Source organism: Salvelinus alpinus, chromosome 29 (assembly GCF_045679555.1).
Source record: "Salvelinus alpinus chromosome 29, SLU_Salpinus.1, whole genome shotgun sequence".
Classification (NCBI taxonomy): Eukaryota; Metazoa; Chordata; class Actinopteri; order Salmoniformes; family Salmonidae; genus Salvelinus; species Salvelinus alpinus.
Window position 1 is genome coordinate 3,004,347 of NC_092114.1, and position 23,893 is coordinate 3,028,239.

Here is a 23,893-nt window from a genome sequence, read left to right on the forward strand (position 1 = left end):
CTTCATACTGGTATCAGTCCCATAGATAACTATTAGACATGACCAGCTCTTCTACACTGGTATCAGTCCCATAGATAACTATTAGACATGACCAGCTCTTCTACACTGGTATCAGTCCCATAGATAACTATTAGACATGACCAGCTCTTCTACACTGGTATCAGTCCCATAGATAACTATTAGACATGACCAACTCTTCTACACTGGTATCAGTCCCATAGATAACTATTAGACATGACCAGCTCTTCTACACTGGTATCAGTCCCATAGATAACTATTAGACATGACCAGCTCTTCTACACTGGTATCAGTCCCATAGATAACTATTAGACATTACCAGCTCTTCTACACTGGTATCAGTCCCATAGATAACTATTAGACATGACCAGCTCTTCTACACTGGTATCAGTCCCATAGATAACTATTAGACATGACCAGCTCTTCTACACTGGTATCAGTCCCATAGATAACTATTAGACATGACCAGCTCTTCTACACTGGTATCAGTCCCATAGATAACTATTAGACATGACCAGCTCTTCTACACTGGTATCAGTCCCATAGATAACTATTAGACATGACCAGCTCTTCTACACTGGTATCAGTCCCATAGATAACTATTAGACATGACCAACTCTTCTACACTGGTATCAGTCCCATAGATAACTATTAGACATGACCAGCTCTTCTACACTGGTATCAGTCCCATAGATAACTATTAGACATGACCAACTCTTCTACACTGGTATAAGTCCCATAGATAACTATTAGACATGACCAACTCTTCTACACTGGTATCAGTCCCATAGATAACTATTAGACATGACCAACTCTTCTACACTGGTATCAGTCCCATAGATAACTATTCGACATGACCAACTCTTCTATACTGGTATCAGTCCCATAGATAACTATTAGACATGACCAGCTCTTCACACTGGTATCAGTCCCATAGATAACTATTAGACATGACCAGCTCTTCTACACTGGTATCAGTCCCATAGATAACTATTAGACATGACCAGCTCTTCATACTGGTATCAGTCCCATAGATAACTATTAGACATGACCAGCTCTTCTATACTGGTATCAGTCCCATAGATAACTATTAGACATGACCAACTCTTCTACACTGGTATCAGTCCCATAGATAACTATTAGACATGACCAACTCTTCTACACTGGTATCAGTCCCATAGATAACTATTAGACATGACCAGCTCTTCTACACTGGTATCAGTCCCATAGATAACTATTAGACATGACCAGCTCTTCTACACTGGTATCAGTCCCATAGATAACTATTAGACATGACCAGCTCTTCTACACTGGTATCAGTCCCATAGATAACTATTAGACATGACCAGCTCTTCTACACTGGTATCAGTCCCATAGATAACTATTAGACATGACCAGCTCTTCTACACTGGTATCAGTCCCATAGATAACTATTAGACATGACCAGCTCTTCTACACTGGTATCAGTCCCATAGATAACTATTAGACATGACCAGCTCTTCTACACTGGTATCAGTCCCATAGATAACTATTAGACATGACCAACTCTTCTACACTGGTATCAGTCCCATAGATAACTATTAGACATGACCAGCTCTTCATACTGGTATCAGTCCCATAGATAACTATTAGACATGACCAGCTCTTCTACACTGGTATCAGTCCCATAGATAACTATTAGACATGACCAACTCTTCTACACTGGTATCAGTCCCATAGATAACTATTAGACATGACCAGCTCTTCTACACTGGTATCAGTCCCATAGATAACTATTAGACATGACCAGCTCTTCTACACTGGTATCAGTCCCATAGATAACTATTAGACATGACCAGCTCTTCTACACTGGTATCAGTCCCATAGATAACTATTAGACATGACCAGCTCTTCTACACTGGTATCAGTCCCATAGATAACTATTAGACATGACCAACTCTTCTACACTGGTATAAGTCCCATAGATAACTATTAGACATGACCAACTCTTCTACACTGGTATCAGTCCCATAGATAACTATTAGACATGACCAACTCTTCTACACTGGTATCAGTCCCATAGATAACTATTCGACATGACCAAGTCTTCTATACTGGTATCAGTCCCATAGATAACTATTAGACATGACCAGCTCTTCTACACTGGTATCAGTCCCATAGATAACTATTAGACATGACCAGCTCTTCATACTGGTATCAGTCCCATAGATAACTATTAGACATGACCAGCTCTTCTATACTGGTATCAGTCCCATAGATAACTATTAGACATGACCAACTCTTCTACACTGGTATCAGTCCCATAGATAACTATTAGACATGACCAACTCTTCTACACTGGTATCAGTCCCATAGATAACTATTAGACATGACCAGCTCTTCAACACTGGTATCAGTCCCATAGATAACTATTAGACATGACCAGCTCTTCACACTGGTATCAGTCCCATAGATAACTATTAGACATGACCAGCTCTTCTACACTGGTATCAGTCCCATAGATAACTATTAGACATGACCAGCTCTTCTACACTGGTATCAGTCCCATAGATAACTATTAGACATGACCAGCTCTTCTACACTGGTATCAGTCCCATAGATAACTATTAGACATGACCAGCTCTTCTACACTGGTATCAGTCCCATAGATAACTATTAGACATGACCAGCTCTTCATACTGGTATCAGTCCCACATAGATAACTATTAGACATGACCAGCTCTTCTACACTGGTATCAGTCCCACATAGATAACTATTAGACATGACCAGCTCTTCTACACTGGTATCAGTCCCATAGATAACTATTAGACATGACCAGCTCTTCTACACTGGTATCAGTCCCATAGATAACTATTAGACATGACCAGCTCTTCTACACTGGTATCAGTCCCATAGATAACTATTAGACATGACCAGCTCTTCTACACTGGTATCAGTCCCATAGATAACTATTAGACATGCCCAGCTCTTCCACACTGGTATCAGTCCCATAGATAACTATTAGACATGACCAGCTCTTCTACACTGGTATCAGTCCCATAGATAACTATTAGACATGACCAGCTCTTCTACACTGGTATCAGTCCCATAGATGACTATTAGACATGACCAGCTCTTCACACTGGTATCAGTCCCATAGATAACTATTAGACATGACCAGCTCTTCCACACTGGTATCAGTCCCATAGATAACTATTAGACATGACCAGCTCTTCACACTGGTATCAGTCCCATAGATAACTATTAGACATGACCAGCTCTTCACACTGGTATCAGTCCCATAGATAACTATTAGACATGACCAGCTCTTCACACTGGTATCAGTCCCATAGATAACTATTAGACATGACCAACTCTTCTACACTGGTATCAGTCCCATAGATAACTATTAGACATGACCAGCTCTTCTACACTGGTATCAGTCCACTGGTATCAGTCCCATAGATAACTATTAGACATGACCAACTCTTCTACACTGGTATCAGTCCCATAGATAACTATTAGACATGACCAACTCTTCTACACTGGTATCAGTCCCATAGATAACTATTAGACATGACCAGCTCTTCTACACTGGTATCAGTCCCATAGATAACTATTAGACATGACCAGCTCTTCTACACTGGTATCAGTCCCATAGATAACTATTAAACATGACCAGCTCTTCTACACTGGTATCAGTCCCATAGATAACTATTAGACATGACCAACTCTTCTACACTGGTATCAGTCCCATAGATAACTATTAGACATGACCAGCTCTTCATACTGGTATCAGTCCCATAGATAACTATTAGACATGACCAACTCTTCTACACTGGTATCAGTCCCATAGATAACTATTAGACATGACCAGCTCTTCACACTGGTATCAGTCCCATAGATAACTATTAGACATGACCAACTCTTCTACACTGGTATCAGTCCCATAGATAACTATTAGACATGACCAACTCTTCTACACTGGTATCAGTCCCATAGATAACTATTAGACATGACCAGCTCTTCTACACTGGTATCAGTCCCATAGATAACTATTAGACATGACCAGCTCTTCTACACTGGTATCAGTCCCATAGATAACTATTAAACATGACCAGCTCTTCTACACTGGTATCAGTCCCATAGATAACTATTAGACATGACCAACTCTTCTACACTGGTATCAGTCCCATAGATAACTATTAGACATGACCAGCTCTTCATACTGGTATCAGTCCCATAGATAACTATTAGACATGACCAACTCTTCTACACTGGTATCAGTCCCATAGATAACTATTAGACATGACCAGCTCTTCACACTGGTATCAGTCCCATAGATAACTATTAGACATGACCAACTCTTCTACACTGGTATCAGTCCCATAGATAACTATTAGACATGACCAACTCTTCTACACTGGTATCAGTCCCATAGATAACTATTAGACATGACCAGCTCTTCTACACTGGTATCAGTCCCATAGATAACTATTAGACATGACCAGCTCTTCTACACTGGTATCAGTCCCATAGATAACTATTAAACATGACCAGCTCTTCTACACTGGTATCAGTCCCATAGATAACTATTAGACATGACCAGCTCTTCTACACTGGTATCAGTCCCATAGATAACTATTAGACATGACCAGCTCTTCTACACTGGTATCAGTCCCATAGATAACTATTAGACATGACCAGCTCTTCTACACTGGTATCAGTCCCATAGATAACTATTAGACATGACCAGCTCTTCTACACTGGTATCAGTCCCATAGATAACTATTAGACATGACCAGCTCTTCTACACTGGTATCAGTCCCATAGATAACTATTAGACATGACCAGCTCTTCTACACTGGTATCAGTCCCATAGATAACTATTAGACATGACCAACTCTTCTACACTGGTATCAGTCCCATAGATAACTATTAGACATGACCAGCTCTTCTACACTGGTATCAGTCCCATAGATAACTATTAGACATGACCAACTCTTCTACACTGGTATAAGTCCCATAGATAACTATTAGACATGACCAACTCTTCTACACTGGTATCAGTCCCATAGATAACTATTAGACATGACCAACTCTTCTACACTGGTATCAGTCCCATAGATAACTATTCGACATGACCAACTCTTCTATACTGGTATCAGTCCCATAGATAACTATTAGACATGACCAGCTCTTCACACTGGTATCAGTCCCATAGATAACTATTAGACATGACCAGCTCTTCTACACTGGTATCAGTCCCATAGATAACTATTAGACATGACCAGCTCTTCATACTGGTATCAGTCCCATAGATAACTATTAGACATGACCAGCTCTTCTATACTGGTATCAGTCCCATAGATAACTATTAGACATGACCAACTCTTCTACACTGGTATCAGTCCCATAGATAACTATTAGACATGACCAACTCTTCTACACTGGTATCAGTCCCATAGATAACTATTAGACATGACCAGCTCTTCTACACTGGTATCAGTCCCATAGATAACTATTAGACATGACCAGCTCTTCTACACTGGTATCAGTCCCATAGATAACTATTAGACATGACCAGCTCTTCTACACTGGTATCAGTCCCATAGATAACTATTAGACATGACCAGCTCTTCTACACTGGTATCAGTCCCATAGATAACTATTAGACATGACCAGCTCTTCTACACTGGTATCAGTCCCATAGATAACTATTAGACATGACCAGCTCTTCTACACTGGTATCAGTCCCATAGATAACTATTAGACATGACCAGCTCTTCTACACTGGTATCAGTCCCATAGATAACTATTAGACATGACCAGCTCTTCTACACTGGTATCAGTCCCATAGATAACTATTAGACATGACCAACTCTTCTACACTGGTATCAGTCCCATAGATAACTATTAGACATGACCAGCTCTTCATACTGGTATCAGTCCCATAGATAACTATTAGACATGACCAGCTCTTCTACACTGGTATCAGTCCCATAGATAACTATTAGACATGACCAACTCTTCTACACTGGTATCAGTCCCATAGATAACTATTAGACATGACCAGCTCTTCTACACTGGTATCAGTCCCATAGATAACTATTAGACATGACCAGCTCTTCTACACTGGTATCAGTCCCATAGATAACTATTAGACATGACCAGCTCTTCTACACTGGTATCAGTCCCATAGATAACTATTAGACATGACCAGCTCTTCTACACTGGTATCAGTCCCATAGATAACTATTAGACATGACCAACTCTTCTACACTGGTATAAGTCCCATAGATAACTATTAGACATGACCAACTCTTCTACACTGGTATCAGTCCCATAGATAACTATTAGACATGACCAACTCTTCTACACTGGTATCAGTCCCATAGATAACTATTCGACATGACCAAGTCTTCTATACTGGTATCAGTCCCATAGATAACTATTAGACATGACCAGCTCTTCACACTGGTATCAGTCCCATAGATAACTATTAGACATGACCAGCTCTTCTACACTGGTATCAGTCCCATAGATAACTATTAGACATGACCAGCTCTTCATACTGGTATCAGTCCCATAGATAACTATTAGACATGACCAACTCTTCTACACTGGTATCAGTCCCATAGATAACTATTAGACATGACCAACTCTTCTACACTGGTATCAGTCCCATAGATAACTATTCGACATGACCAAGTCTTCTATACTGGTATCAGTCCCATAGATAACTATTAGACATGACCAGCTCTTCACACTGGTATCAGTCCCATAGATAACTATTAGACATCACCAGCTCTTCTACACTGGTATCAGTCCCATAGATAACTATTAGACATGACCAGCTCTTCATACTGGTATCAGTCCCATAGATAACTATTAGACATGACCAGCTCTTCTATACTGGTATCAGTCCCATAGATAACTATTAGACATGACCAACTCTTCTACACTGGTATCAGTCCCATAGATAACTATTAGACATGACCAACTCTTCTACACTGGTATCAGTCCCATAGATAACTATTAGACATGACCAGCTCTTCAACACTGGTATCAGTCCCATAGATAACTATTAGACATGACCAGCTCTTCACACTGGTATCAGTCCCATAGATAACTATTAGACATGACCAGCTCTTCTACACTGGTATCAGTCCCATAGATAACTATTAGACATGACCAGCTCTTCTACACTGGTATCAGTCCCATAGATAACTATTAGACATGACCAGCTCTTCTACACTGGTATCAGTCCCATAGATAACTATTAGACATGACCAGCTCTTCTACACTGGTATCAGTCCCATAGATAACTATTAGACATGACCAGCTCTTCTACACTGGTATCAGTCCCACATAGATAACTATTAGACATGACCAGCTCTTCTACACTGGTATCAGTCCCATAGATAACTATTAGACATGACCAGCTCTTCTACACTGGTATCAGTCCCATAGATAACTATTAGACATGACCAGCTCTTCTACACTGGTATCAGTCCCATAGATAACTATTAGACATGACCAGCTCTTCTACACTGGTATCAGTCCCATAGATAACTATTAGACATGACCAGCTCTTCCACACTGGTATCAGTCCCATAGATAACTATTAGACATGACCAGCTCTTCTACACTGGTATCAGTCCCATAGATAACTATTAGACATGACCAGCTCTTCTACACTGGTATCAGTCCCATAGATGACTATTAGACATGACCAGCTCTTCACACTGGTATCAGTCCCATAGATAACTATTAGACATGACCAGCTCTTCCACACTGGTATCAGTCCCCTAGATAACTATTAGACATGACCAGCTCTTCTACACTGGTATCAGTCCCATAGATAACTATTAGACATGACCAACTCTTCTACACTGGTATAAGTCCCATAGATAACTATTAGACATGACCAACTCTTCTACACTGGTATCAGTCCCATAGATAACTATTAGACATGACCAACTCTTCTACACTGGTATCAGTCCCATAGATAACTATTCGACATGACCAAGTCTTCTATACTGGTATCAGTCCCATAGATAACTATTAGACATGACCAGCTCTTCACACTGGTATCAGTCCCATAGATAACTATTAGACATGACCAGCTCTTCTACACTGGTATCAGTCCCATAGATAACTATTAGACATGACCAGCTCTTCATACTGGTATCAGTCCCATAGATAACTATTAGACATGACCAACTCTTCTACACTGGTATCAGTCCCATAGATAACTATTAGACATGACCAACTCTTCTACACTGGTATCAGTCCCATAGATAACTATTCGACATGACCAAGTCTTCTATACTGGTATCAGTCCCATAGATAACTATTAGACATGACCAGCTCTTCACACTGGTATCAGTCCCATAGATAACTATTAGACATCACCAGCTCTTCTACACTGGTATCAGTCCCATAGATAACTATTAGACATGACCAGCTCTTCATACTGGTATCAGTCCCATAGATAACTATTAGACATGACCAGCTCTTCTATACTGGTATCAGTCCCATAGATAACTATTAGACATGACCAACTCTTCTACACTGGTATCAGTCCCATAGATAACTATTAGACATGACCAACTCTTCTACACTGGTATCAGTCCCATAGATAACTATTAGACATGACCAGCTCTTCAACACTGGTATCAGTCCCATAGATAACTATTAGACATGACCAGCTCTTCACACTGGTATCAGTCCCATAGATAACTATTAGACATGACCAGCTCTTCTACACTGGTATCAGTCCCATAGATAACTATTAGACATGACCAGCTCTTCTACACTGGTATCAGTCCCATAGATAACTATTAGACATGACCAGCTCTTCTACACTGGTATCAGTCCCATAGATAACTATTAGACATGACCAGCTCTTCTACACTGGTATCAGTCCCATAGATAACTATTAGACATGACCAGCTCTTCTACACTGGTATCAGTCCCACATAGATAACTATTAGACATGACCAGCTCTTCTACACTGGTATCAGTCCCATAGATAACTATTAGACATGACCAGCTCTTCTACACTGGTATCAGTCCCATAGATAACTATTAGACATGACCAGCTCTTCTACACTGGTATCAGTCCCATAGATAACTATTAGACATGACCAGCTCTTCTACACTGGTATCAGTCCCATAGATAACTATTAGACATGACCAGCTCTTCCACACTGGTATCAGTCCCATAGATAACTATTAGACATGACCAGCTCTTCTACACTGGTATCAGTCCCATAGATAACTATTAGACATGACCAGCTCTTCTACACTGGTATCAGTCCCATAGATGACTATTAGACATGACCAGCTCTTCACACTGGTATCAGTCCCATAGATAACTATTAGACATGACCAGCTCTTCCACACTGGTATCAGTCCCCTAGATAACTATTAGACATGACCAGCTCTTCTACACTGGTATCAGTCCCATAGATAACTATTAGACATGACCAGCTCTTCACACTGGTATCAGTCCCATAGATAACTATTAGACATGACCAGCTCTTCACACTGGTATCAGTCCCATAGATAACTATTAGACATGACCAGCTCTTCACACTGGTATCAGTCCCATAGATAACTATTAGACATGACCAACTCTTCTACACTGGTATCAGTCCCATAGATAACTATTAGACATGACCAACTCTTCTACACTGGTATCAGTCCCATAGATAACTATTAGACATGACCAGCTCTTCTACACTGGTATCAGTCCCATAGATAACTATTAGACATGACCAGCTCTTCTACACTGGTATCAGTCCCATAGATAACTATTAGACATGACCAGCTCTTCATACTGGTATCAGTCCCATAGATAACTATTAGACATGACCAACTCTTCTACACTGGTATCAGTCCCATAGATAACTATTAGACATGACCAGCTCTTCTACACTGGTATCAGTCCCATAGATAACTATTAGACATGACCAACTCTTCTACACTGGTATCAGTCCCATAGATAACTATTAGACATGACCAACTCTTCTACACTGGTATCAGTCCCATAGATAACTATTAGACATGACCAGCTCTTCTACACTGGTATCAGTCCCATAGATAACTATTAGACATGACCAGCTCTTCTACACTGGTATCAGTCCCATAGATAACTATTAAACATGACCAGCTCTTCTACACTGGTATCAGTCCCATAGATAACTATTAGACATGACCAACTCTTCTACACTGGTATCAGTCCCATAGATAACTATTAGACATGACCAGCTCTTCATACTGGTATCAGTCCCATAGATAACTATTAGACATGACCAACTCTTCTACACTGGTATCAGTCCCATAGATAACTATTAGACATGACCAGCTCTTCACACTGGTATCAGTCCCATAGATAACTATTAGACATGACCAACTCTTCTACACTGGTATCAGTCCCATAGATAACTATTAGACATGACCAGCTCTTCTACACTGGTATCAGTCCCATAGATAACTATTAGACATGACCAGCCCTTCTACACTGGTATCAGTCCCATAGATAACTATTAGACATGACCAGCTCTTCTACACTGGTATCAGTCCCATAGATAACTATTAAACATGACCAGCTCTTCTACACTGGTATCAGTCCCATAGATAACTATTAGACATGACCAGCTCTTCTACACTGGTATCAGTCCCATAGATAACTATTAGACATGACCAACTCTTCTACACTGGTATCAGTCCCATAGATAACTATTCGACATGACCAAGTCTTCTATACTGGTATCAGTCCCATAGATAACTATTAGACATGACCAGCTCTTCACACTGGTATCAGTCCCATAGATAACTATTAGACATCACCAGCTCTTCTACACTGGTATCAGTCCCATAGATAACTATTAGACATGACCAGCTCTTCATACTGGTATCAGTCCCATAGATAACTATTAGACATGACCAGCTCTTCTATACTGGTATCAGTCCCATAGATAACTATTAGACATGACCAACTCTTCTACACTGGTATCAGTCCCATAGATAACTATTAGACATGACCAACTCTTCTACACTGGTATCAGTCCCATAGATAACTATTAGACATGACCAGCTCTTCAACACTGGTATCAGTCCCATAGATAACTATTAGACATGACCAGCTCTTCACACTGGTATCAGTCCCATAGATAACTATTAGACATGACCAGCTCTTCTACACTGGTATCAGTCCCATAGATAACTATTAGACATGACCAGCTCTTCTACACTGGTATCAGTCCCATAGATAACTATTAGACATGACCAGCTCTTCTACACTGGTATCAGTCCCATAGATAACTATTAGACATGACCAGCTCTTCTACACTGGTATCAGTCCCATAGATAACTATTAGACATGACCAGCTCTTCTACACTGGTATCAGTCCCACATAGATAACTATTAGACATGACCAGCTCTTCTACACTGGTATCAGTCCCATAGATAACTATTAGACATGACCAGCTCTTCTACACTGGTATCAGTCCCATAGATAACTATTAGACATGACCAGCTCTTCTACACTGGTATCAGTCCCATAGATAACTATTAGACATGACCAGCTCTTCTACACTGGTATCAGTCCCATAGATAACTATTAGACATGACCAGCTCTTCCACACTGGTATCAGTCCCATAGATAACTATTAGACATGACCAGCTCTTCTACACTGGTATCAGTCCCATAGATAACTATTAGACATGACCAGCTCTTCTACACTGGTATCAGTCCCATAGATGACTATTAGACATGACCAGCTCTTCACACTGGTATCAGTCCCATAGATAACTATTAGACATGACCAGCTCTTCCACACTGGTATCAGTCCCCTAGATAACTATTAGACATGACCAGCTCTTCTACACTGGTATCAGTCCCATAGATAACTATTAGACATGACCAGCTCTTCACACTGGTATCAGTCCCATAGATAACTATTAGACATGACCAGCTCTTCACACTGGTATCAGTCCCATAGATAACTATTAGACATGACCAGCTCTTCACACTGGTATCAGTCCCATAGATAACTATTAGACATGACCAACTCTTCTACACTGGTATCAGTCCCATAGATAACTATTAGACATGACCAACTCTTCTACACTGGTATCAGTCCCATAGATAACTATTAGACATGACCAGCTCTTCTACACTGGTATCAGTCCCATAGATAACTATTAGACATGACCAGCTCTTCTACACTGGTATCAGTCCCATAGATAACTATTAGACATGACCAGCTCTTCATACTGGTATCAGTCCCATAGATAACTATTAGACATGACCAACTCTTCTACACTGGTATCAGTCCCATAGATAACTATTAGACATGACCAGCTCTTCTACACTGGTATCAGTCCCATAGATAACTATTAGACATGACCAACTCTTCTACACTGGTATCAGTCCCATAGATAACTATTAGACATGACCAACTCTTCTACACTGGTATCAGTCCCATAGATAACTATTAGACATGACCAGCTCTTCTACACTGGTATCAGTCCCATAGATAACTATTAGACATGACCAGCTCTTCTACACTGGTATCAGTCCCATAGATAACTATTAAACATGACCAGCTCTTCTACACTGGTATCAGTCCCATAGATAACTATTAGACATGACCAACTCTTCTACACTGGTATCAGTCCCATAGATAACTATTAGACATGACCAGCTCTTCATACTGGTATCAGTCCCATAGATAACTATTAGACATGACCAACTCTTCTACACTGGTATCAGTCCCATAGATAACTATTAGACATGACCAGCTCTTCACACTGGTATCAGTCCCATAGATAACTATTAGACATGACCAACTCTTCTACACTGGTATCAGTCCCATAGATAACTATTAGACATGACCAGCTCTTCTACACTGGTATCAGTCCCATAGATAACTATTAGACATGACCAGCCCTTCTACACTGGTATCAGTCCCATAGATAACTATTAGACATGACCAGCTCTTCTACACTGGTATCAGTCCCATAGATAACTATTAAACATGACCAGCTCTTCTACACTGGTATCAGTCCCATAGATAACTATTAGACATGACCAGCTCTTCTACACTGGTATCAGTCCCATAGATAACTATTAGACATGACCAGCTCTTCATACTGGTATCAGTCCCATAGGAATGAGTGAGTGAGTAAGAGGAATTGAGTGTGTCTTCTCCAATGTCAGGTAACCCACCGTGTCTAACCACTGTCGTGGCAGAATCAGATATAGCAAGGTAACATAGATAGATAACATGTTATTTTCATCATATGCTTGTGAGATACTTGTCATTAGAATCTTCTGAGCTAGGGATTGGTAACTTGGGGCCAGAGAGGGGAGAGGTCAGGCTTGTCTTCATATGTCAATGTATCTGTTAAACCATGTGGTGCTAAGTAGAATATTAGAAGGGGAGGAGGACAGAGTGGAACGTTGTTTTCTTATGGGAACGTTGTTTGTAACTATTCCTAAACCATGTGAAGGGATGGCGTTATTAATTGGGGAACCAGTTATTTATCTCATACAATGTCTGTACGCCAGTCACTCCCTACTTTTCTCATAGGGGGAAGGAGTTTGGCCGTGTTTGGAACCATTGTATGTCCCCTCTGAGGTCGCCCTTATCTTGACCTAGTATTTGACCTAAGGGCCTCACTGTCTGATTTTGAGTTTGTCCAGGTTTGGGAGTATCTAGGAAATGACAATTGATATATGCCATTGGATGAGGTAATGTTTTGGTAGACAGTGAAGTATCAAGCATGAGATTTAAACCTTGTCTTGGGAGATCAAACTGAACGATGATTTATAGCTGATGCTGTCTAGCGATAGGATACTCCTCTTTCGGGTAAAGGATTCTTTGTAAGTTGAGAGGGGTGTATCTTGGCTATACATGAAAATAATAATTGTTTTGTAAGCACTCTCAGAGAATTCATTGATAGACACTGAATTGATCTGAGAGTCATTAAAGGGCTTTGGTGAAGCTTGTATATATATTAAAGATGGAATATATAATTTAACTCTGACTTGTGTGTGGTTGGCTCTCTCTCTCTCTTTATTGAGTTAAACAGGAAATTACCACGGCACCACCTCCTGATCTAAACCATTCTACAAATTCAACAAACGGTTCTTTCGGTTTTTGAACACATTTTCATTATCTCTCCCCAATTGGTGGTTTCATTGGTCAGACCCTGAAGGAAAACTGTGTATGGCTCTCCATCCATCGACCACATCCTGGTCTTCACCCCCCCCAGCTCCTCTCGAACCCTGAGTCCTGTCATATTGTGCGTGATTAAATTTGATTTAAATGCCATTGTTGTCCAAAATACCTGCCTGTACGGCAAACCCATAAATAATTTATTTCTCATACGTTGGGTAATTATTTTAATTTGGTTCTTCATATAGGGCAGACTATATTTAACACTGCGATGACAGGAAGTTTACTGACTAATCTCTCTCTGCAGGCATAGTCGGAACAAAATTACTGTAGTTATTTCGTCTCTACACCCATGAATACCCCACAAGACATGCCACCAGAGGTCTCTTCACCGTCCCCAAGTCCAGAACAGACTATGGGAGGTGCACAGTACTACATAGAGCCATGACTACATGGAACTCTATTCCACATCAGGTAACTGATGCAGCAGTAGAATCAGATTTAAAAACCATGTAAAAATACACCTTATGGAACAGCGGGGACTGTGTGAAGAGACACACACAGACACACACACTACACACGTACACATGGATGTTGTATTGTAGATGTATGGTAGTAGAGTAGTGGCCTGAGGGGGACACACTGAAAGTGTTATGTAATGTTGTATGTAACCGTATTAATGTTGCTGGACCCCAGGAAGAGTAATGGGGATCCTTAATACATCTAAATGACCAAAGCCTTCCAGCTGCTTTAACAAGCTGATAAAACGAGTTCACCTAGGCCCAGTCGTATGGTGTTTACACTATAACAGGTGACATTTAGAAACCACTCAAGCTGATATTACATTTTGTTATTAAGTGGAACCATTTTGTGCTCTTGAGTATCATGTACCATTTTCTTCAGTTCTGAATGAAATCGTTGTGAACCCGCAGAGGTTTACTACCAGACATTCTGTTTGACGTTCTGTCTGCTAATGAGTTCCCCCCCCCCCAGTCTGTTCCACCCTCATTACCATACACGCACAGTGCTGGAGTAGTGGCAGAGAGAGAGACTCTGCCCCATCCATCTGTATGTGGGAGGCCAAGGCCTATTTGTTCCAGAGTGATTGTCTAGGAGTGTATTTAGACGGTAACTATCGAGGAGAGTGTTTACTGGTCCTGTGTGTTGCCAGCACTCAGCCATATATTTATTTTAATTGATTTTATATATATATATGTCCATTTTTATATTTCAGGTAAACAAGACTACAAGAAGACCAAGTCAGATCTGAAGTTGACGAGGTTGAGGGCTGAGGCGAAGAAGAGTGCTCCTGGAATAAGGGTCCGTAGGTCTTCTCCTTCATATCAACCTCTCTGTGATGAAGTGGTTTTATGCCCACTGGTCACGAACGAGCACACACCGTCTAATCTGCCATTTTATATTTAGAGTGTGTTCTATTTCCCTTTATGCATTTAGGCCATTTCTTTTCTAGAAGCATCATCTATTAACTTCTATTTAACCGTTGGAAACAACGAGAGACCTAGGTCTCATTTGCCCTGGGAACAATACAGGAAAATGTAATTGTACACAATTTACAACACAAAATGTAATAAGTAGCAAATATTATATAAACATGACTAATATTATTTAGCTCCTTTGTTAGCAGTAAGCTGTAGTTTATAGTATAATCTGTTCAGGGTTTCTGTTAGCCGGCAATTGCCAGCTTTTGGCCCCCAAAAGTAAATGAAAAGCGTTTATTTATTATCATTTTTTTTTATGACTGTGTCGTGTCTGACTATAATTAAATGTGAAGACTTATTTTATCAAATAAATTATCTGAATAATAATTATTATTATTACGTGATTAACTATTCATGTAAACTTTAATTAACTAGGAAGTCGGCACCACGGGAAAATGTTTAGTCTGTTTTCCGAATCGACTATTTTCTTCTCGAGTCTTCTAGTAATGTATTATGACATCATCAGTCTCATTACTGAACGTCGCAAACCCTTGGATATCTGCACGAAATTATGAATCAGCAAAATACAAATTGGTTTAATTATTAATTTACTAACTTACTAATGAAATCACAGAAATACATGAAACACACCCACAATTAGTATTACATAATACAAAGATAGTCCCTAGTGGCCGAAACAGATATAACGGCTTGGTAGACAAAGAGAAGGGGGTGTGGACCGCTCAAAAGCGGGAAACTCATAGCTGATAACTACACTCGTAGAAATTACTAATACCTTACATGAACGACCGCTCATTCGAAAATAAATTGCAATTTTACATATTTACGAGTGTTTTGTCTTGTCTCTCTCTCTGGTCGCTGGTCCATCTGCTGGAGAGTATTGACAGAAAGGTGCGTTCCCCAGGAGTCACAGTCTATCGTAGTTGTTATAATAGATACTTCAGAGTACCATTCAGAGCTCTTCTTAGAGTGGAGGAGTTTACCAGACTAAAGTATTCGAACAGCTGCGGTCTGAATAATCGTTCTTTTTAGTTTGTAGATTTATTTTCCATTTCAACGTGGGAATGATCTCCACCTTCTCTGCTCCTTTTGGTAGAGTTGTAGTGCCAACCATTTCAACGTGGGAATGATCTCCACCTTCTCTGCTCTTGTCCTTTTGGTAGAGTTGTAGTGCCAACCATTTCAACGTGGGAATGATCTCCACCTTCTCTGCTCTTGTCCTTTTGGTAGAGTTGTAGTGCCAACCATTTCAACGTGGGAATGATCTCCACCTTCTCTGCTCTTGTCCTTTTGGTAGAGTTGTAGTGCCAACCATTTCAACGTGGGAATGATCTCCACCTTCTCTTGTCCTTTTGGTAGAGTTGTAGTGCCAACCATTTCAACGTGGGAATGATCTCCACCTTCTCTTGTCCTTTTGGTAGAGTTGTAGTGCCAACCATTTCAACGTGGGAATGATCTCCACCTTCTCTTGTCCTTTTGGTAGAGTTGTAGTGCCAACCATTTCAACGTGGGAATGATCTCCACCTTCTCTTGTCCTTTTGGTAGAGTTGTAGTGCCAACCATTTCAACGTGGGAATGATCTCCACCTTCTCTGCTCTTGTCCTTTTGGTAGAGTTGTAGTGCCAACCATTTCAACGTGGGAATGATCTCCACCTTCTCTGCTCTTGTCCTTTTGGTAGAGTTGTAGTGCCAACCATTTCAACGTGGGAATGATCTCCACCTTCTCTGCTCTTGTCCTTTTGGTAGAGTTGTAGTGCCAACCATTTCAACGTGGGAATGATCTCCACCTTCTCTTGTCCTTTTGGTAGAGTTGTAGTGCCAACCATTTCAACGTGGGAATGATCTCCACCTTCTCTGCTCTTGTCCTTTTGGTAGAGTTGTAGTGCCAACCATTTCAACGTGGGAATGATCTCCACCTGCTCTTGTCCTTTTGGTAGAGTTGTAGTGCCAACCATTTCAACGTGGGAATGATCTCCACCTTCTCTTGTCCTTTTGGTAGAGTTGTAGTGCCAACCATTTCAACTTGGGAATGATCTCCACCTTCTCTGCTCCTTTTGGTAGAGTTGTAGTGCCAACCATTTCAACGTGGGAATGATCTCCACCTTCTCTTGTCCTTTTGGTAGAGTAGTAGTGCCAACCATTTCAACGTGGGAATGATCTCCACCTTCTCTGCTCCTTTTGGTAGAGTTGTAGTGCCAACCATTTCAACGTGGGAATGATCTCCACCTTCTCTGCTCCTTTTGGTAGAGTTGTAGTGCCAACCATTTCAACGTGGGAATGATCTCCACCTGCTCTGCTCTTGTCCTTTTGGTAGAGTTGTAGTGCCAACCATTTCAACGTGGGAATGATCTCCACCTGCTCTTGTCCTTTTGGTAGAGTTGTAGTGCCAACCATTTCAACGTGGGAATGATCTCCACCTGCTCTTGTCCTTTTGGTAGAGTTGTAGTGCCAACCATTTCAACGTGGGAATGATCTCCACCTGCTCTTGTCCTTTTGGTAGAGTTGTAGTGCCAACCATTTCAACGTGGGAATGATCTCCACCTGCTCTTGTCCTTTTGGTAGAGTTGTAGTGCCAACCATTTCAACGTGGGAATGATCTCCACCTTCTCTGCTCCTTTTGGTAGAGTTGTAGTGCCAACCATTTCAACGTGGGAATGATCTCCACCTTCTCTGCTCCTTTTGGTAGAGTTGTAGTGCCAACCATTTCAACGTGGGAATGATCTCCACCTGCTCTTGTCCTTTTGGTAGAGTTGTAGTGCCAACCATTTCAACGTGGGAATGATCTCCACCTTCTCTGCTCCTTTTGGTAGAGTTGTAGTGCCAACCATTTCAACGTGGGAATGATCTCCACCTTCTCTTGTCCTTTTGGTAGAGTTGTAGTGCCAACCATTTCAACGTGGGAATGATCTCCACCTGCTCTTGTCCTTTTGGTAGAGTTGTAGTGCCAACCATTTCAACGTGGGAATGATCTCCACCTGGTCTTGTCCTTTTGGTAGAGTTGTAGTGCCAACCATTTCAACGTGGGAATGATCTCCACCTGCTCTTGTCCTTTTGGTAGAGTTGTAGTGCCAACCATTTCAACGTGGGAATGATCTCCACCTGCTCTTGTCCTTTTGGTAGAGTTGTAGTGCCAACCATTTCAACGTGGGAATGATCTCCACCTGCTCTTGTCCTTTTGGTAGAGTTGTAGTGCCAACCATTTCAACTTGTAGCTACCGCTTCATATCTTCGGGTCTTAGAAATTCTACCATTTTGCAACCTTAGTTTACACCGTGGTTTGTGTGATCTGGTGTGACTTGCATAACGGGGGCTTTTATACTTGAATAGAAAAGGGGCGGGTCTCATCATGTTTGTGCCCACGTGGGCGTGGCTACTGACTGTGAATAAGGTACCATAAAACATCCAATTCTCATTAAGACTAAATCACATTTTGTTTTCTTTTCAAAAGTATTCTTATACTTATTCATCCATTTTATACAGCATTCAGAAGTATACCTGACAGCTTTAAGAGATATATAGTTGTGTGTTTCCTGTCCTTCATGAGATCACCAAATGAAACCTATTCGACATGACTGTCCCTTTAGTGTCCACGGACCACTCCCACATTCTCAAAAACAATTACATTCTGGGGGTTAGGAGTTTTCTAAAGAGAAGCTGTTTGTTCTCCGTAGGCTCTCTCCCTCCGCTCTCTCCCTCTGTAGGCTCCCTCCTCTCTCTCCCTCCGCTCTCTCCCTCCGCTCTCTCCCTCTGTAGGCTCCCTCCGCTCTCTCCCTCCGCTCTCTCCCTCCGCTCTCTCCCTCCGCTCTCTCCCTCCGCTCTCTCCCCCTCCGCTCTCTCCCCCTCCGCTCTCTCCCCCTCCGCTCTCTCTCCCTCCGCTCTCTCTCCCTCCGCTCTCTCTCCCTCCGCTCTCTCCCTCTGTAGGCTCCCTCCGCTCTCTCCCTCTGTAGGCTCCCTCTGTAGGCTCCCTCCGCTCTCTCCCTCCGCTCTCTCCCTCCGCTCTCTCCCTCCGCTCTCTCCCTCCGCTCTCTCCCTCCGCTCTCTCCCTCCGCTCTCTCCCTCCGCTCTCTCCCTCCGCTCTCTCCCTCTGTAGGCTCCCTCCGTTCTCTCCCTCCGCTCTCTCCCTCCGCTCTCTCCCTCCGCTCTCTCCCTCCGCTCTCTCCCTCCGCTCTCTCTCCCTCCGCTCTCTCTCCCTCCGCTCTCTCTCCCTCCGCTCTCTCTCCCTCCGCTCTCTCTCCCTCCGCTCTCTCTCCCTCCGCTCTCTCTCCCTCCGCTCTCTCTCCCTCCGCTCTCTCTCCCTCCGCTCTCTCTCCCTCCGCTCTCTCCCTCTGTAGGCTCCCTCCGCTCTCTCCCTCTGTAGGCTCCCTCTGTAGGCTCCCTCTGTAGGCTCCCTCTGTAGGCTCCCTCTGTAGGCTCCCTCCGCTCTCTCCCTCCGCTCTCTCCCTCCGCTCTCTCCCTCCGCTCTCTCCCTCCGCTCTCTCCCTCTGTAGGCTCCCTCCGTTCTCTCCCTCCGCTCTCTCCCTCCGCTCTCTCCCTCCGCTCTCTCCCCCTCCGCTCTCTCTCCCTCCGCTCTCTCTCCCTCCGCTCTCTCTCCCTCCGCTCTCTCTCCCTCCGCTCTCTCCCTCTGTAGGCTCCCTCCGCTCTCTCCCTCTGTAGGCTCCCTCTGTAGGCTCCCTCCGCTCTCTCCCTCCGCTCTCTCCCTCCGCTCTCTCCCTCCGCTCTCTCCCTCCGCTCTCTCCCTCCGCTCTCTCCCTCCGCTCTCTCCCTCCGCTCTCTCCCTCTGTAGGCTCCCTCCGCTCTCTCCCTCCGCTCTCTCCCTCCGTTCTCTCCCTCCGTACTCCATGGCAGCGAAGAGAACATTTCTAAGCAGGAATTTATGATCGTTGTAAAACCTGATGTGGGGATCCACAATATACACCCCAAAAGGGTGACAAAATTACTGATAGAAAGAAAAATCCCATTGCAAAATAATGCTTTTTATTCACTGATGAAAATACCAGTTGATGTAAGTACATTTTTTGACCACCACCGCTTATCTGTGTGTAGGTTCATTTGCATAATTAAATTGGCCTTTCGTTAGTCATCATGTATCTTATTTATCCAACACAACTATCACAGCAAACAGAGCCTGAGAGATTTTTCCTGTTGCTGCTGGAGTAGAGCAGCAATTCTAGATGCAGTCACAGTTTTGGTGCATGATTTATTTTTTTAAAGCTACGATTTTTCAATTTCTCAACTGGTAATTGAAGTGCGTCTCCCATTCACAATTCAACAGTCTATCAGAGCGTCATCCACCGCTACAAGGTTAGCTGGAGGCAGTATGCATTTTGAAAACTTACATAATTGTTTGAGACCTGAAAAGTGTTATTTCATATTATCAGGCTATATACAAAATCCAACCATGGAAATGCGGAGGCAATTATTTTATAAAGACTTCGTAGGCGGCGTGTGAGTTTTAACGGGAAAACGTACCATTTTATCCTACCGTTCTGCATAACAGTTATGATTTTTCATCTGTTCATTTTTTGTGGAACAGTTTTCAGATCAACAATGTTCATTTCTCAAAATCATTGTCACGTTGGTTCATCATAAACATCTGAATTAAAATAATAAAAAGTTAAATAATTTAACGTGACCACCAGCCTCCGTGTGGAAGCGCTGCTCCGTTGGCGACTAAAGAACGGGGAGCATTTCTCAAAATGCTCTGAGCAAATTTTATTTTATTTATTAATCCATATATTTGAGTTTAACCGTAATATTTGTTGTAATATTTGTTTTGTATTTTTCTGGAGGATAACATTAATCGTAACCAGGATTGTTTAAGAAAGGGTGATACGTTGAACAAAGTTTAATTTTCAATTAATTGTAAAATGAGAAGTTGCAGTCTGAATAAAGGCTGAGCATCTCCTTATAATCTACTGGCAAACCAATTCATGTATGAGTGAAGCTTTTAATGAGATGTTTAGTGCTTTAATATTGTATAATTTCAGCCTCCCAAACTCATTCATTATATAAATATGCATGTTTAATCCTGTCTGGTTTAGCATTCCAACTAAAATGATATGATTTTAAAAAAACGAGTTGTCTAGAGTAGGCAGTGACATTAGTAAAGTGCGATAGGAGCAAAGAGTTAATAATTCCATAAAAAAATAGACTATCTTTTCTGGTTTACTTTGATACTGTAGTTATTATATCGATATTTGTGCAAAAAGGCGTTTCCACCGTTATTTCCCGTATAATACAAAATGATCCCACCATGTCCAACAAACAAATTGTCTGTCTGCATTTTATAAAATCGTATTTCATGTTTCCATCGGCCCTGCTATTACTAATGCATCCACATGACATGGTTGGATGGAAACCTGGTTATTAACAAATAAAGTTGTTATTATTATTAATATTATTATTATAATAATTCCAGACTCACATCAAACATCTCCAATCCAAAGTTAAATCTAGAATTGGCTTCCTATTTCGCAACAAAGCATCCTTCACTCATGCTGCCAAACATACCCTCGTAGAACTGACTATCCTACCGATCCTTGACTTCGGCGATGTCATTTACAAAATAGCATCCAATACCCTACTCAATAAATTGGATGCAGTCTATCACAGTGCCATCCGTTTTGTCACCAAGCCCCCATATCCTACCCACCACTGCGACCTGTACGCTCTCGTTGGCTGGCCCTCGCTTCATACCGTCACCAAACACACTGGCTCCAGGTCATCTACAAGACCCTGCTAGGGTAAAGTCCCCCCTTATCTCAGCTCGCTGGTCACCATAGCAGCACCCACCTGTAGCACGCGCTCCAGCAGGTATATCTCTCTGGTCACCCCCAAAACCAATATAGTATTTTAACACTGCAGAAATCATGTTTTAATATTTATTTTAGAGGGGTGATCTTCCCGTTTGTCTTTGAGGCCTTGGGCTAAAAAAAATATGACACTGTTAGCCAGATTTTGGGGAACACCACTCTCTCTCGCTGACGGTTACGACTTTGTTGGGCCTGTTATTGTGTGAGACGATTTGAGGACCCCTTTCCTCCGTGTGTTCTGGTCTCCGCTGCAGCTGGTGTCTCTTAGGGCTCCAGCTGGCCAGGCTGTCCTGGAGCCCAGAGCGTGTGTGTGTGTGTGGCAGGCAGGTAGGCCTGGGCCAGCTGCTTCATGGAGCTGGTGGATCTTGGCATGCTGCAGTGACCAGGTGGTGTGATGTTGTTCGGGGAGCCAAGGAGCGGGAACCCACAATTCAATTCAGTTAATGCTTTATTGGAATTAATGGCTGGTTGCCACTGTTGCCAGAGCAATGCATTGTGTGTGTGAGTGCTATGGGACGATAGTCATTTTTGACAGGTTACCTTGGCATTCTTAAGCACAGGGACTATTGTTGTCTGCTTGAAACATGTAGGTATTACAGAGTGGGTCAGGGAGAAGTTTAAATTGCTCTCGCAGTGTTAATTGCCTCGAATTGAGCATAGAAGGCATTTTGCTCATCTGGTAGATTCGCGTCACTCGCCAGTTCACGGCTGGGTTTCCCTTTCTACTCCATGATAGTTTTTAAGCCCTGCCACATGCGACGAGTGTCAGAGCCGGTGTAGTAGGATTCAATCTTAGTCCTGTATTGATGCTTTGCCTGTTTGATTGTTCGGCGGAGGGCATAGCAAGATTTCTTATAAGTGTGTCCCGCTCCTTGAAAGTGGTAACTCTAGCTTTTAGCTCAGTGTGGATGTTGCCTGTAATCCATTGCTTCTGGTTAGGATATGTACGTACGGTCACTTTGGGGACGACGTTGTTGATTCACTTATTGATGAACCCTGTGACTGAGCTGGTAAACTCCTCAATGCCATTGGATGAATTCTGGAACATATTTCATTCTGCTAGTGAAACAGTCCTGTAGCTTAGTATCCACTTGTAAGCAGGAATCGGGAGGATAGATTTATGGTCAGATTTGCCAAATGCGGGAAGAGTTTTGGGCTTCGTCTGCGTCGCTGTTCGTAAAGGTGATCTAGAGGTTTATTTTATTTGTTTGCCTCTAGTTGCCATGGGTGACATGCTGCTAGAAATGATAGATTTCAGTTTTCTTGCATTCTAAGAAATGTAATATTTTTGTTCAGTATAGTTGAGGGAAAAGAAACACGGCTCTTACTAGTATCTCTGCTCTTTTTAAGTTTTACATATCGGCCTCAGAGCTTTTTGAGTTTTTAATTTGCACCCATATGTAGACTTTGCTCCACCCACATCCGTT

General features: G+C 42.0%; 1 protein-coding gene across 4 annotated transcripts in view; it reads left to right on the top strand.

Annotated features, from left to right (window-relative positions):
- triqk (triple QxxK/R motif containing) overlaps positions 1-23,893 on the top strand; it is a 55,196-nt gene that overhangs the window by 26,076 nt on the left and 5,227 nt on the right. For all 4 annotated transcript variants that reach the window (XM_071373881.1, XM_071373884.1, XM_071373880.1 and 1 more), the window contains exon 3: positions 15,429-15,514. In XM_071373881.1, the coding sequence (XP_071229982.1) occupies positions 15,429-15,514 (86 nt within the window). The remainder of the gene's footprint in view (positions 1-15,428; positions 15,515-23,893) is intronic.